This window comes from Anser cygnoides, chromosome 3 (genome assembly GCF_040182565.1).
Source record: "Anser cygnoides isolate HZ-2024a breed goose chromosome 3, Taihu_goose_T2T_genome, whole genome shotgun sequence".
Lineage (NCBI taxonomy): Eukaryota > Metazoa > Chordata > Aves > Anseriformes > Anatidae > Anser > Anser cygnoides.
Genome location: NC_089875.1, coordinates 55,369,679 through 55,386,821, shown reverse-complemented (window position 1 = coordinate 55,386,821; position 17,143 = coordinate 55,369,679). Strand labels below are relative to the sequence as shown.

Here is a 17,143-nt window from a genome sequence, read left to right as displayed (position 1 = left end):
CCTTAAAGACCATCTAACTCCAGCACCCCTGCCATGGGCAGGGACACCTCCCACCAGACCAGGCTGCCCAAAGCCCCATCCAGCCTGGCCTTGAACACCTCCAGGGATGGGGCATCCACAGCTGCTCTGGGCAGCTTGTGCCAGTGCCTCGCCACCCTCTGAGTGAAGAATTTCCTCCTAACATCTAATCTAAACCTATGCTCTTTTAGTTTAAAGCCATTACCCCTTGCCCTATTGCTCCACTCCCTGACAAAGAGTCCCTCCCCAGCTTTCCTGTAGGCCCCCGTTAGGCACTGTAAGGCCGCTGTAAGGTCTGACTGGAGCCTTCTCTTCTCCAGGCTGAACAACCCCAACTCCCTCAGCTTGCCTTCAGACTAATGCTCAGATGAGCATTTGCTGTTGCGCTGTAGAGCCTGGCTGCCTAGGGCTGAGTCCTTAACGAGAGGGTCTCTCATCTCTTCCTTCTTTCTTTGTTACCTCAAAATTTCAGAGGTGAAGTCAGTTGCGTTATCTCAAAGAAGTCACAGAGATTAGCTGGTGTGATTCAGTAAAGCCTGTCCAGGCTGGGGCCTAGTATGTGCAACAGGGACCCACAGCTGCATGCAGACGTCCAGTCGAGCTCTGCTGGTGGAAAACATGACTGTGTATTCTGACCCATCTGCATTCAAATGGGTGGGAATATAGTGCAAAAGATTTTTTCTTTTTTTCTTGGTATTGTCTACTTCATGTCTAGAGGGAATGGCCTGCCAAATTGAAAAAGCCTGTAATTTCTCTCTGTCTGTGGTTGTGGCACAGTGATTTATTTTTCAGTGTATTAAAGTGTGACATGATTGGCTTATGTCTTCACGCTTTTATCTCTTTTATAAAGAGATTTTTTCTGGTTAAACCTGTATTTCATCATGCTGTGCCTGGATGTCTGGATTTTTAAATTTTTTTTAAAAACATGGCATGCCAGCACAATTCACTGTTCAATTTCTATACTGTTCCATTTTAATTTTGTCTTTAATTTGAATCCTTAAAACTATGTCATAATAAGAAGACCCCAAAGGAAAATAGTAGAAATAACTCTCTCCCCTCACCTCAGTTTTTTCATGAGTTCGCTGAAAAAAAGTCGTTAAAAAGAAAGAAAACTCAGCTTTGAGTTTTAGCTGAGAAACCTTTGCAAGTAAAGACCACCTTCAGAGTTCTCATTTACTACAGAATTGCCTTTATCTCAGTTTATTGTTTGGTACCATCCACTCAGGTGAAATAGGTTTTTGCAGTCCTGGTGCAAGTTCACTCATTTTCAACAATTTCTAAACTAATTCACTCTTGCCATTCCCCCCTCACTGTTAATGTCTCAAGCTGGATTACAACCCAAAAGATTCTCTGTGGTCTTTGTCCTAGTATTACTTGGGTTTCTTTTCTTAAAAAAACAAACAAAACAAAAAAATGGTGTAAAAGCTTTGCATGTAACTTTGGGTGAAGTTGATATCACAATTCAGTAATAGGTGTTTAGCCCCGTTTTTTTTTTTTTTGATTCTCCTGCTTCTCTGTTTTTGAGAGTTTTTGCACTTTGGGGAAAATCTTATGCTACTGTTACTGTAAATACTAACATGAGCAGTGGCTTTGAATAGTGAAGACGTAACAATTTTCTTAAGCCTTTGGGTAGAAGTAATTGAAAGCAAGCTGCCACTTACGTTTGGTGCTGCACGTAGCACAGCTGTGGAAGTCCTGTTCTGTCTAGCTCAGTATCCCATCTTGTGCCTTTGCCAGAAAGGGATGTATTTAGGAGGATTGTAGGAAAGATGTAGTGTGTGTTCCCCTCAGCAGTCTCCCTCCAGCCTTCAACTGTTTCTGTTTGTCTTTCAGAGTCAGACGTGATTTCTGAGGCATTTTCTGTCATGTACCTGTTCACCTTCCCCTGAACCCATGTGGATTTTGATCATTCACTGCATGCTGCTGTATGAAGAATCACTCTTCATGGCTTGTTTGGGCCTGTCATGTGCTGGCTTCCTTTGCTTTCCCTAACTCCTGTACTGGAAGAGACAATGTACAGTCAGGTCTCCTTTGTATTACTCTGCCACTTGTGTTTTTTTATAGCCCTTTATCATATTTATCGTATCCTTCTCCTCCCTACTATTTTTTCTTCTCTAAAGACCCTGCTTTTACCTATGTCTGCTTAATTTTCTGAAAATATTTTGTGAAGGAATTCTAAGTAGGTTACGCTTTTCTTTCTTTGTTCGTTTTTTTTTTTTTTTTTTGTAGAGAGAGGTCTTGCTTTGCAAACTTGCTAGAGTGCTTCGAAGGGTTCAGCAGGTGTGTGGACAAAAGCAATTTTCATTCTTCCTTTATATATCTATCTATCATGTGAAGTGTTGAAGCATGTAGTTGTGCTGCAGTGTACAGTCTAGAGCATGGTAATGGGGACTGCTGGGATGTTCTCAATTGTTAACTTTGTAGAGAGGACTGAAAATAGTATTGATAGGCCTTCTACTCTGTTTTCTGAGATTATAATCTGTACTGGAGTGACTGAAGGTTAAAAACAGTCTCTACAGTCCTGGTCAGGATGGTTTACAACCCAAATTTAAGCATGAGTTCTTCTATTACAAGGCGGAGCTTTCAGTTTTGGATTCAAGAGACGCCCAGGGATTTATGGATGGATTGGAATCTAATGAATGGATTTATTTTGAGATGATATGAACACGTGTATAAGTAGTCTGTTTTTACATGCCAAATATGTTAGTTGGAAATACAATAGGAACATGTTGCAGAAGTCTTTCTGTGCAACTGTCAGTCATAGGAGATTATAGAGGGGGACAGTAAGGCATTCATTATCAAAACTGAAGGCTTTGCCCTTTCCTCTGTCCTGGTGTGACCTTTGTGATAGCGTTGCCCTTTGCATCTCTGCTGATGGGGAGAGGCTGGCAATTCATCTGGCTCCATCCCCGCTTAATGGGAGGGAAGGGGCAGGAAGCTTTTGAACCATTCTCACTGCTCTAGGCAATGTCTGCCCCCAGCAAAACTAGGCCTAACTCCTGGTGAGGCATTGGGCATTCCTGCTTGGTTAGGATGCAGGTGGTTAAACAGAAATGTGGAAGAGGTACTTTCAATTGGCTACGTAAGGAGAATTTACTTTATAGATGAGCTATTTTATGCAGGAGATGTGATGCTGGTAATAAGCTGTTCTTGCTCTTCAGTTCTGGTGTTGCTTCTTTTCCTAAGTCATTGATACTTTCGATGGTGATGGTGCTATGAGTGGTTGTGAAGCTATTTGGATTAAAAATTGGAAGAGGAGATTCTTTTACCTTTGTACACTAGTCAGTATTCCAAATCTCTCATGAAGGCCTTTATTTTTTTTCTTCTTGGTAAACTGAGGTGTTTGAGCTCTGTCCCCTATAAATGGCTCACACCAAATGATAACTAGACTTTTGTTTTGAAAACCTGTGGAAAGATAAATGCTAAAACATTCATGATAGCTGAGAAACAATCCAGGGATACGGATCCTAGAAAGTCAGGTCTTACCTAGGGCTCAATTTATTATCAAACTAAGTTTCTGTTGCCTGCTCTAGGTTTATCTTTTATCATTGTTTTAAAGGACCTTGAACTCCTTGTTAAAGTTACCACTGGTTCTGTTTGTCTGCAGAGGAAAATGGCACCCACAGTGTTACAGTGAAACAGTGTTCCCACTACATTGCACAAATTTAATATTAAAGAAAACTGTGTGTTAAGTCTGTTTTCTTTCTCCTGGAGCTTCTTTTCAGTTTGTTCCTCTTTACTCTGTACCTGTTTCACTGAGCTACTTTAGCTTTTCACAGTTGTTCTGCAGACTGTTTTTCCTTAATTTTATCTGCCTTCTCAGATGCTGGTTGATGAATTGGTTCTTTCCTCTTTCTAATGTTCATTTGCTGACTTGATTTCCCCTTCTACTTTTTCTTTAATTCCAGTCATGGAAATAGGTGAAGGAAATGAAGGAAGGAAGCTGTCACAGTAAGTAATAAAAGGAAGTGGAATATAAATGATGATATAATGGCATGTTTCATGGGGTACGCCAAATATTCTCATAGAATTGATGGCCTTTCAAAGCTAGAGAGCATGGATTGGTGTGTGCAAGGAGTCTTTTGAGACCAGAGTTAGCAACTGAGGAGACCCTGAAGGGGGAGAACTAGAATGAGAGTGACTTTCTTATTGGGAAAGGTCAGTTTCTTACAACACTTGTTTTTTTGTCTTTATTTAAAGGGATGGGGCAAAAAAGATTTTGGCAGTCCCACCTAGGCTGCTATCCAAGGTCCTTGGGAGCCCCTCGGTGGGCTGAGGGGCATAGCTGAACCCTACAGCTATGCTGGGACATCAGCTGCTGTCAATTTGGTAGAGAGTCACACAGCCAAACAAGAGATTGAGTACATATTCACAGTAATGAGGCTGTATTTACTTCAGGTGGTGAGTGATGATTGGCATTGTGGTGCTGTGTGGAGAGGAAGGTCTTGTCCTTCCTCTGTTCAAGTGGCTTGTGTTCTGCCAGCTCCCTTATGTCAGCTTTCGCATTTTATGAGTTACCCTGAGAATCTATTCAAGTTCATGAACTTACAGCAAACGATCGCAGTCACCTTCCAGGTTTTACTTCCCTTCTCTTCCTCCTCCTTATCCATCCCCTTGCCCAGTCTATCAGCACCTCCTCTCCCCCAAGTCATGTTTGAGTATATCGACTGTCCATAGTCTGACCGGAGAAGAAAGTAAGAGAGAGTGGGATGGAGGGAAGAAAGAAGAGAAAAGGAGGGTCTGCTGTTTTTTGGCCTGTGGCCATAATACATTAGTTAACTGGTTTTATTGACTTATTGTAGGTAAACTTGTTGCTGATGTCCAGCACAGAAGTTGAGTAAAAGCATGAAACTACTCAATGACCGTACTAGTAGTGTCTCTAGTATTTTGGTAATCAGATATGTCACTGCTGAATGGCTGATTTCTATCAACAGTAGAAATGTTAATTCTCTCTGAATAGTAAACTGATAGTTATGGCTTGGACCCAAGCCCCCCTTTTTATCCTCCTCAAGGTTATTTTTTTCCCCTCAATTCTTATTCAAAATAACTTTCTTAGTCTTGGAAACAGACTGAGATTGCTATCGGTGCAAATCTGTAAGTGTAAGTCCTGTTCTAATGTTTTTGCATGAATGCAAGGTATTGAATATCTTCTGGGATGCTTTGCGTGGTGGTAGAAGGTTATTTTAGACAGAAAAGTCTAGACAGTTCTTAGGATCTATTGCACATCTCTACACCTGCCAAAATTTGGGAGGGAGTTTTGTGCAAATTACAGTCCTCTTCCTGAAAGGGTTTTCAAGATACAAATACCATTGTATTGTACTTTCCTTTTTTTTCCTTTTGAGTCAAAAATCACTGCTACTGTTATGGTAAAATATGGGTACTATTGCAGCTGGTATTTCTATTTCTGTCTGCCCTCATTCTCTAGCATCTCTTCCTAAATAGGAAGGATGCTATCTTTCATGTATGGTGTTCATTTATGTGCATCAAATGATACAAAGATTTCTCACGTGCAGTTGAGACATGCTTTTTAAACATATGTAGAGCATAAAATGAATAGTTTAGACATCAGCAGGGCTTTTGAGTGGGTAAAGGAGAATGTAGATGTCTTTCCAATGTCAGTCTTAATTGTATTTTTGCAGAAATACTAAAACCTATTTTTCTGCTTGAGCCTGCTAATGTTGCACTGATTTATTTGGATATGTCTGAATTTACACTGCTGAACTAGCTGAATTTATTTCTCAGCCACCTTATTGATAACATATTTCAGAATATGCCCTGGACTGTTACAAAGTGAGGCAGCTTGACTTACAGCAGGTTTTTGTTTGCCTTGTCTGTATAACCTATGAGCAAACAGTAAGTTCTGTACATATAAGAAGGTAGAAATTTCCTGTGCAACTTGGGTGTCCCTGTCGGTTATGAGATACCTATTGAAAAAGACCTGGCAACTTGGAAAGTGTATTTCTAAGTAATGTAGGCTGCTTCTGTAGCTTATAATTCATCTAAGTTTCTCAAAAATATCTAGATTTCGCTAATGGGTAATACAAAGTCTAAATGATATGCTGAAGTTCACAATGAAAATAAGGGAAAAAAACTAAGATGTCTTGGAAGAAGGGAACAATTAGAACATTTAGATTCCCAATGACATTTCAGTGCTGACTTTTAAACTTTAATATTATTTAGCTTATTTTATGGAACTGATTTATGAGTCACTTTTCCTCCTTTCTCCTTTCCCTCTTGGGGAAATAGGATTTTTGTTGTTTGCATGTGGTGTTTAAACATTACATTCATATGACAGAAAATTAAACAGTATGCTATAAATGTGGTTCCAATCTCAATTAAAATGTTGAAGATTTTTCCATATGTTTCTTAGAAGAAGTAGTAACACTGATATTAGTAAGAACATCTTAAACCATTAGCGAATGCTTGCCGTAAGTGTGTGGGTTTGTCTTCACTTCCTGCTTTTTATAGGTTCGGTCACTTAAATATGTTTGTCTGAGCAGCTGTGCCTCTGTATTGACCGTTCTGAATTAACACTTGTATGATTTTGTAATGTTTTACTTTACAAAATAGTCCTATTGTGTGATCAGAGAAGTATTGTTATTAAGTACACCTATTAAAAATGTGGTTTAGAAGTAGCTGGTCAAGATGTAATAGACCTTCAAGAACAGACAAGCATGAATTAAAAGAAAGACAAAACAAAAAACCACAGGCAAGCTGAAAACCATAGTTGTATTTTTTTTGGGGGGGATATATACAAATACAAGTCTTATGTTTTAGCACAGAATAAGGGTCCAGAAAGTTAGTCAACGCACACAAAGGATAGCAGGCAAAAGCTTCAATGTGTCCAAGAAACTTGAAAAATACAAAAATACTGCATGCTAAATAGTGTTTCGTTTTAGGCGTTTGTGCAATATGTAATGGAGACTTTCAATGGCAAGCGATGGGAAGCAGTGGTCTGCAAGACAGCATTAAAAATTGGGAATGCCAAATATGTGCTCTGTATGTCAGCCTCGGTTGAGAATTTCTTTTAAAAAAATAAATTGTTAAACAATGAAGGCCAGATCGTTTTATTATTTTTCCTGGGAAAAGAGTTTGTATAGCCTAAGGGAGAAATTGGTGCCTGTGGGAAACAGAACACTGGGCTCAATTTTCAAAATTTATGAGGCCTTGCCAAGACAGATGGGAAGAAAAAAGAGTGCGCCCCAAACAACTGTAGCCCTGGGAGACTGTGCTCATCTTGCATGCGGGATTTCACATTCATAATTATGCTTAAAAATCAAGCTGTACACACCAGTAGCTCTGCACGTGGAGGAGTCGAGCTTGTCCAGCCAGATTTTGATGTGTTGCAATAAAAATTCAGCTCGCACAAGTCATATTATAAAGGGGTGACTTAAGTGCCAGGCTGTCTGTCCTTATTAATTTCCTGGTGAGAGTTACAAAGGCAGGTGATGCCTGCTAAGTAAGCCTGTGCCTCTGAGAGCTCGTAGTCTGCAGATCTCCTGTGAGCAGGCATTGCACGGCAGCAGTGACAGCTCGGGCTGCTGTTAGGAAGTGAGCACGTATCGTGTGAGTCCTGGAGCCCCCCCGGGTGATTTGTCTGGATGGTTTTCTTGGCATGTGCCGGGAGTGCTTCTTTTCCAGGCTGCTACTGCAGCTTGACGACTTGAACTGAGTGCTTGTCCGCTGTCCTCAGTTTCTGTGTAGTTCAGGGGGCTGTTGGTGTTTCTCATCTGCAGCAGGCAACATCCTGTCCATCTCCGTGGCTTCCTTGTGAGCCAACATAATGGATAAACATCCTTTCTACACTGACAAGTTCAAATGTTTAAAACTGAACTGTCAAACAGCATAGCTATTGTGGATGCTACAAAGTAGATGCCAAGTATGTAATCTGAATTTTGTTTGTGTCAACTATTTTCAGTGAATGTGAGTTACTGCTACAAAGCAAATCTAATTGAATCTGTTCCTTTTGCTCTAGCTAATATGTTGTAGTGGAATAGGACATCAAGGGCATTGCATCTTTCAAATAATACATCCATCCAAATGTTTTCTCCTGTGCTTTCAAATGTTTCCTGCTTGTGCTGCCCACAAGATATTTAAGAACAGACAAAATGAGCAGAAGAAAATGGGATTAACACAAAGTTTAATTAAGCAAATGAAAGAGAAAAATCCTTTCTCTAATCAGTTTAAGCAACAAAAGAGGGGAAAAGATACTGTAGAAAATGGGATCATATAGTCATAATTTAAAGCAAGTATATTGGTGTGACAGACAAATGCTCTAAAATGTTTTAAAAATACTTTGTTACTATAAAAATAAGTTAGGTTTCTTGCTGATGTATGCTGCTAACTTATCAAGGGGGCGAGAACGGCTGATTCAGGAAGCTGTAGGGGCTCATAAATCAAGGGAGTAATGAGACCTGAGCCAAACATCATTTTGATTGCTTTGCCTTTGATTGTTCCATTTTCCTCTCATCGTTCAGCCCTTTTATATTTAAGTGGATGGGGGACTGTGGGGTTTTACTCTTTTTTGTTTGCTAGGGCTCTGGGCAAGCTCTTTCCTTGCCTTGTACTTATTTTGGTCGGTTATTTCTTGTTGTTGTTGTGGTTGCTCTTCAGGGTTTTGGGTAACTGTGAGAGCTGAGTCTGTCTATGCACTTCTCGTGATAGCTTTGCGTGTGCTGACACCAAAGGGATGTTCTTGCCTCATCCCGATCCACAAAGAGCAAAATGGGTTGCGCCTTGACTCAGGTGACCCCAACATCCACAAAACCTGAACTCTCCATTGCTGCGCTGTTGTGGTACAACTTCCAATCTTCAGTCTCACTGCAAGTTTCTTTCATTTCTTTCATGGTTTGGCACCACATATTGTCTGCAGTTCTGTTTGCACCGTTTGTATTTTTTTTTTAATGGGGTGGGGAAGGGAAAGAAAACACAGCAAGTGTAATCACGTCCCCTTCACACTCTTTCTCTCTCTTGTGCTTTGTTAGGCCTGGATGATTGCCTGCAGCAGTATGTCCATAAGTTTGAACGGGAGAAGATAAATGGTGAACAGCTGTTACAGATCTCTCACCAGGATCTTGAAGATTTGGGTATCACACGGATTGGACACCAAGAACTGGTTTTAGAAGCTGTGGATCTCCTGTGTGCACTGGTTAGTTAAGTGGTGAACAGACACACACAATTTCTTAAAGTGCTTTTCTTCTGAATATCAAAGGCAAATCTAATGAAATCAGAATACCTCTCACACTTGCTTTCTGTTGCACATCATAGTAAAAGAAAACTGTAAGAATTTGTTTAATTCTCGCAAACTTTGCGTAAATAACTCTTTAACATTTTCCTGATAAGAGGCAGTGCTGATTCAGTTGCACTTCTAAAGAGATGTGTTGGCTGAGCTGCGTTTTTAGGTCATGTGGGTCCTGTTAGTGATTAAACAGTGATTAAAATTGCTACTGAGTAGGGTGAATTTGTTGTAGAGGGTGGAATGAAATGACAGCTGTTAATGGCTCCTCACATCAGCTGAAATGAGTTGAGAGCAAAATTTTTGCAGTCTCCATACAAAACGAAGATGTTCTTAAAATAAGGAATGTTTTGATTACTCAGTTACAGTGTGAGTTCAACTCATGGGATTCAGATCATAAGTTGCTCCTCTGTTTTACCCTGAAAGCGCAGATGCTTTTAAAGCAACATACTCCAAAAATAATTAATATATTTCAGATTGTTTTGCTGTGCAGCATTATCAGTGCAGGATTTATTTAAAAGCCATACTTTGGACACGGTCTTGAAGACGTGTTTGATGTAATGCAGTGAGCAAGCACCAGAGTTATACACAATGAGATCAGCCGTGAGGGCTGGGAGAGGGTGCCCTGCGATTCCTCGGCCAGTGCTGGCCTGCCTTCTGTTCATTAGGCAAGGCTCGCAGCACACAGCATACTCTTCTTAAAATGGAGAGTCTTTATGGCCCGTGTGGCACGTGCTTTATTGGCTGCAGGGAGGTGCTACCGGGGTTGTTTGTCCTCCGTAATCAGGAACAAATTGCTTAGTCCAGGCTCAAAGAAATGTGTTTGATAAAATAGCTGTTTATAATCTGAAACTCTTGGGACGTGTTTCAAGAAAACTCCCAAAGAGTTGCTCTTACATTTGCAGAACTTTTTTGTTTGTTTCAGTATTTGATATAGCACCTTTTTTAACTTGTAAGGTGAAAATCTAATAGAGGAACTGAATTAGCCTGAAATCCAGTTCATGTGGGAGGGGATAATCTCTTGGACAAGTGAGGGGTCTGACGAGTTAGTAAATGTACTGTGTACTGTATACAGTCTTGACTAAAGTACTGGATGCGGCAGCCCCCGAAGGCACTTTTTTTCCTTACTTCTTAAAATATTAGAATAAAATGAACAAAGCTGGATGACCGCCAGAACCTAAAGCTGTGTTTTATCTCCTACAATTTCCTTCTAATTTCCTTTGTAGACAAAAGTTTTGACCTCAAAGTCGTTTCTGGAAATCCTTTGTGAAATGCAGTTCAAGTTAATGCATTAGACAGAGTTCACATAGCGTAGCCAAAATGTCCTTCTTCCCTTTTAAGAAGTGGAGGAAGAATTCCTGTATTTTATCTATGCCCTTTCTCACCTTCTGCGTGCCCCTTCCCTGAAGTTTTTGGGATAGTGGTGGAAAGTCCAGTGTTGATTTTTGTTTCCAAGAGGGTGGTGTGTCTTGGATTCTGGTGACAGCCAGTTTTCCTTGTTGGTCTGTTTTCTTTCTGTGTGAGAGTACAGAGATTTCTCTGTTCCACCTGTACTAGTTCTTTGAAAATGGGTTGAGGTACTGCTATGATCTAGTGCTTTCTTTTTTGTCTGCATACATGTGATGACGATTCCCTAATTTTTGGGAACTTGAATTAAGAAGCAAAGGCATTACGAAGAACCTGCCTTTTGTGACTTTTCCACTACGCTTTTAACTCATACTGTGGATATGTGGCATTGACTGGGCTGGCCTGGGGTCAGGCTTTGCAAGTTGTTGTTCTTGGCAATAGGTAGAAATTCTGTGTTGTTTCGGAGGTTCCCCAGTCCCGGAGTTCTTGAGAAGAATTTACCCCTTTGTCTAGTTTTGCCTTGGCGGGTTTCCAGCTGACCTTCCTTCAGATTGATGCTTTGGTTCCCTCACACTGCAAGAACACTCGAGTCTCCAAAGGCAGTGAAGTAGCTGTCTTTGGAGCGTCTTTCTCTTGCGGTAATTCTTTTCAAGCATTTGTTTTACAGAACTTTCCCGCCTTGTTAGGCTAATGGAGAAAAAATACAGTGTGAAGGTAGTATGTTCCTTGAGAAATGACACCAAAAATACTTTTTCTTAGATTTTTGTAGGGATAGGGCCGTCTTGCGCATGAATTCTACGCTGTCAAACTGAAAATGTCTGGAAGATACGATGTCTACTGCTGCAGTAAACAAACTCCAGAATTAATATAGCTAAAAGAAAAGTGAATTTTCCTTTGCTGTTTTGGTTGTTAGGCAGTGTTTCCTGATGTCACCTTAGCAGCAACATATGCAACAAAGCAGCAACTGAAGAGGCATTAAGAAAGGATAAAAGGTGAAGGTTTCTTGTGAACATGCATTTCTGTTGCTCTTGAGCTGATGCAACAGCGTCTTCAACACCTGTTCAGAAAAATCTTATTTAGGGAATTTAGAGGACATATCAAAGAAACTGAATTCCCTGGAGGGAATGGGTGGGTGGAATAAACAAAGAAAACCACAAACACACCAACTTGTGTACCTCCATCTTTTCTGGATGACAGTATTTGCTTGGGTGAGAAAAGGGATGGGAGGAAGATACTTCTTAGTTGACTGAAGTGTTTTGGGAAAGGGCAACAAGTATACATAAATGTGCTTTTTAAACTCATGCAAAACCACAACAGCAGGGGCAAGGATCCAGAAAATAAGCTTTCCCAGTCAAATATGTAGGACCAAAACCATATAGAATGGTGATGAATCTGAGTGCTTACTCATCATTCCCTGTTGAGTAGACTTGCCTGTTTGGGCTTAATAAATATAAAATAATGCAGGCATTAACAGGAAATTATATGAGAACAGATTCACTTCTAATGTATTCTTTGGATTAGATTTCTGAATCTTTAACTAAGCTGTATGATGGTAGAGTTCGGAAACGAAAAAGCAGCTGGCTTTTCCTGAGGTTAGAATGAAGAGTTCAGTTTTAAGCAATTAAAAAAAAAAATATATATATATATATATATTTTACTAGTAGTAATGTTATGCCAGCACATTAGCAGTGCAGCAAAATATAACCTTGTACAACAAGGTCGTTGTACCAAGTAACTCCAGGATAGCATTTTTATAGAGATCTTACTGCTGTCATCCTTATAAAAGGTGTTGCAAAATTGACCTGGAAAGTACAATTGCCCTTTAAATCCCAAGCTGAATAGTTTACATACCTGAAGACTCATGTGGTTATTTCTTATCGAAAGCACCACACCTATGCATCAGCTGAAAAGATTACAATTTTCTAGAGGTCTCAACTTCAATTTTTATTAAGAAGTTTGGGGCTCGGGAGGATTCTCTAGGAAACATTTTTGTTAAAAGCGAGAGAGCAAGAATGGTGGCTGTAACCTTGGGTTAAGTCCAGTGCTTATGTAGGCATACAGTGAGTTGAATCTGCTGTTGAACAGGTGTTCAGTCCATTTTTATTCATTTCTTTCCACAGAGCTAGTTTTCAGTTGGATAAGCCAGCAGAGCCAGCTGTTCACACTGCAGCATGTGAGGATGGCTGTGAAAGGGAAGGTGATAGTGCCCCTTGGCAATAGCCGAGCTCTAGATCGGCCCGAGTCAAGCTGAGACACGACTCCTGTGCTCTTTTGACTTCGGTTAACCACGCTTTATTTTTTCTTTTATTTCAGCAGCCTGACCTTGAGCAATTATTTGGTCAGTGTACTATTTCTCATTAAGCGTAATGGAGTTTGGAAAGAGTGCGCTTTTGTGCGCATGCCCTCTCATGCACACGTGCACGCTCTCTCTTGCTCTAGTGCTGTGTGGGGCTGCCCAGGTTAATGAGTAATGAGCTGGGAATGTTTGACATGAGGTGTTCTTGACCGCTGGCTTCAGCCGCTGTTTTGATGAAAGTAACTTTGATATTTTCACTCTGAAGCGATAAGAAAATGTAAGGTGTTCTGTGGTTCGTGAGAAACGTCTAAGACTTTCTGGTTGCTTAAGTCATAATCTGTTAGATATTATAACCTCAGTTCTGTAGAATGCTTCAGAAAAGCCTGCTGAGTTTTTTCACTAGAAGCGTGTGTCACTTTGAGGGCTCATGGGCTTTTTGGTGTGCTGCCCACACTATCAGCATTCCTATCTGTCCTGAATTGAGGCTCCAGCTCCGTGACAATTTAAATTAATTTAAGTCAGGTGCTCCCCCCCAGCTCTGGTTATTGATTCTTTGTGCTTGCACTCAAATGACCCTGAGGTGAGTTACCTCAGGGAACTAAACCAGCTGAGAACACCCTACAATAAAAAAGGGAATATTTTTTTTAAATGGTTTGGTTCCTCAAACCAACAATCCAACAGAGTGGGCAAGCAAGAGTGGCACTGCAAGCAAAGGAGTAGAAATAGGTGATTGTGTGAGATGGTCAAGAATAGTGTCAACTGGGATAGAATTACAGCCAGAGTACACAAATTCTGTTAATACTGTTTGTTTTCCCACTCTTTCAGTGAAAAGAAAAATGTGCACTATGGCAAAGCTATATCTGGTGAAGGAGCAAAATGTTTTCTGTGCATTAGAGAAAACAGGTCAGGACAGCAGCATGCCTTTGGAACAAAGGTGGCTTGGGTTGTGATGACCATTTGTTCTTAAGAAGTTCATTCCTCGGGCTGATCTTAAGTTGGAGAATTCAGTTCCCTGTACTGATGAGCTGTAATGTTCTGTTGTTCTAGATAGACACAATTTTTAGTCATGACTTTTCCTAGAGCATGAATTGGTGGTTTAGGTGTCTAAGGTGCCCTCCATAGGTAGTCTCTGGGAGATGCAGGAAAGTTTAGTGCAGTGACTGGACATCTTGGCTGCGATGTGCTTATGAGAGACTGTTGGGGAAACTGGTTGCAAGAAATGCACCTAAAGGATGGTCTTGTATTTTTCGTTAAAATTAAAAGTTTACAAATGACAGTATGCAAGTACTTTAACATTATTTATTAATCTGAATCTTTCCCTCTCTGTGATCCTGGAAAATTTAAGGATATCCTTTGCTGTTGCAACATTTTTGTTGTTGTTGTCTTTTTTTTTGTTGTTGTTGGATATATCCTCTTGACCCCTACTCCTGGCTGTACTTTCACAATGCTTCCTTGCCAAGAGGCCTCACGGAAAGGAGGGGAACGTGTAAATTGCTTTCATTGGGATGTTCTCTATAGGAGGTGGTGGGTATTGTAAAGGCAGCTGTGTAGCTGAAACTTCTTCCACTGGCCTATTTTTGAGCAAAGATTGTGTTTTGTCTCTTTCAACTTAACTAATCTAAAATTAAAAAAATTGAAATGAGATTCAAGCTGGTTTAAAGAAACAGATTCTCACTCTGAGGAGAATCAGACCATGGATCAGGTTGCCCAGGAGGTCTGTGCAGTCTCAGATCTTGGAAATTTTTAGGCTCATATGGATGAAGCCCATAGCAACCTGGTCTGAGCTCACAGCTGAGCCTCTTGTGAGCAGGAGGCTGGACTGAGATCTTCTGAGCTTCCCACCAGCCTGGGTGGTGATATGATCCTAGGTGGACAAGTTGGGAACTCCTAGAGGCTTGGAGTTGAATGATATTAAGGTTTGCTTTAGTTGCTTTAGTTTTTCTGAGGGAAAGGAAGCAGGAGTCTAGTCTAAAAGACCTGAGCATTGTGTGGGGCATAACTTTCAGAAGATACCCACAGAAGATGCCCACCTTTGTAGGATAACTCGAAAGCAAACGGTAACCAGTATTGCTTGTAACTCATGGCATCTGCACACTGACAGCAAGAAGAAAAAAAATCTTTGTTATAAAATTGAGTGAGTTGCCTTTGGAATAGATATATAGTGCAGCATTTCTGACATGTTTGGAATGAGACAATCAATGTTTTGCTTCAAACAATTGTATTTTAATCTTATGGAGTGTGGTGCGGTTGTATTTGAATCTGTAAACTTGAAGTTACAGGCAGGACTTGCAGATTTGTTACATTTCAAAACTTTTGAATAGTGTTGAATGAAAAATATGTTGTGGATTCAATTACTAAGCACAGTGTTAATGCAGTCCTCAAATTTGTAAATAATTGCACTGTTATAATCAAGAAACATCATTACTGAAAACTTATGATTGAAATATTTATTCCATCTTCTAACTATGAAGTTACATTTGCTTCCTGTAGATGTTTTTATCGCATGCCAGCTTAAACTATCCGTAGTTGTGAATGAAATGTTCCTTCACTGTTTATGTATCACATTTTTTAAAAAAAAAAAAAGAAAAAAAATATTTTCCTTTAACAAAAACAACACAGCTCCGTTACTCAAACTGCATGTTTGAGTAAACTACATTATGCTTGATGAGATCACTTTTAAACATCTCAACTTGCCTTTTTGCCCCCCCGCCCCACTTAAAGGGTTAACCCTTAGACCTTTCAATATGTCCGAGTTTGGAGTGTGGGGTATAATAAATAGCAGGATCTTGATAGGGAGACTTATTGAACTTCATAATATTTCTTGCAGAACTATGGCCTTGAAACAGACAATATGAAGAACTTGGTTCTCAAGCTGCGAGCGTCATCCAATAATCTGCAAAACTACATCTGCAGCCGTAGGAAAAGTTCAACTTATGATGGGAATACCTCGCGAAAACCCCCCAATGAATTCCTTACTTCTGTGGTAGAGCTTATTGGTGCTGCTAAAGCCTTGCTTGCGTGGTTGGACAGGTAAGAATAAAAGCCTTATATTTTCATTTACCCTGCAAGGAGAAATAATTCATTATAGCAGTAAGTTCTAGATGCTTGTGGTAAAGATCTTCTTGATTTCAGTCACCTTTTTTTTTTTTTGATTTTTCCAGAAGATCTCTGGTGGGCAAATTTAATTACCTAGGACATCTACTCTTGCATTTCCATTTCTGTCAAAACCAATGAAACTAGTAACAATGCATCCAAACTAGTATTTATAAAAGTAATGAGTTTTCCTGTTCAGGGGAAATGACTTGTTTTCAGTCCCAGATTTTCACATATACATGACTTCCTTCTCTCCTCTTCTCACCAGCTACATCAGTTGTCATTGGCAGGTGCCTTTTTTTTTTCCTTAAATAAATATATAGTAATAATAAAAATCTAATGTTCTGCTGAAATTTTGGCCTGAGCTCTGTGATTTGAAAAACAGAGAGGAGTAGAAGAGAGAATATTTTTTTTTCTTTAATTTTCCTGGCAAGAGTTAGAGTTGTTTTGTGACAGCTGCAGCAGAAGCGAACAGGCAACAGAAATGATAGTGTTCTGGCCGTAGTGCTGGACAGGATAATAGATGGACATGAAGTCCCAAGACCCTTGCCAGCTTTCCTGAGAAGGAAGGTTAGAAGGAGAGCTGCATGAGGACTGTCAGCAAGGAGAGCTTTTATTCTTGAATATCCCTGCAGTGACATTAACAGCTTGTGCCTCTCACCTACTCCTCTCCTTTCACCTTGGTGCTTGCACCTTGCCCTAAATTTCTTCTTCAACTCTCCGTCAGCAAGACAACTGCCTTTTCCATTTCCAAACAAGGTGGGGTAGCTTTCAAACCCTTTAAGCTGTCTGGAGTGTCTGAGGTGAGTCTCTGTAGGCTCTAAATCTGGCTTACCCATAATAAGTCACTTAGAAAATTGAGCCTTACTGAACTTGTGTGTTCGTTTTTTTTTTTTCTCTAGAAGGAAGTTATTGCGCAAGATAAACTTTGTGCAGTGTTTTTTCACTGAATGAAAAGAATATATTTAATAGAACTTTCTCTCAACTCCCTCACTTCATTATTCTCTCAGGTCTGAGTTCAGTAATCAAAGACTGGAAGGTAGAAAACTATGCACTGGCAAACCAAAGGTTGCGATTTCTACAGCAGAGTCAGTGTGGTCTGACTTGAGCATGCAGCTGAGACAACTATAGTTTGGAAAACTGACTGAAAATCT

At 40.1% G+C, this 17,143-nt stretch overlaps 1 protein-coding gene across 2 annotated transcripts in view; it reads left to right on the top strand.

Moving 5' to 3' along the window:
* The window catches only part of CNKSR3 (CNKSR family member 3), a 59,759-nt gene that overhangs the window by 22,939 nt on the left and 19,677 nt on the right, over positions 1-17,143 (top strand). The window contains exons 2-3 of one of the 2 annotated variants that reach the window (XM_048076890.2): positions 9,003-9,166; positions 15,724-15,926. In XM_048076890.2, the coding sequence (XP_047932847.2) occupies positions 9,003-9,166; positions 15,724-15,926 (367 nt within the window). The remainder of the gene's footprint in view (positions 1-9,002; positions 9,167-15,723; positions 15,927-17,143) is intronic. The other variant, XM_048076891.2, reaches the window with a different exon arrangement.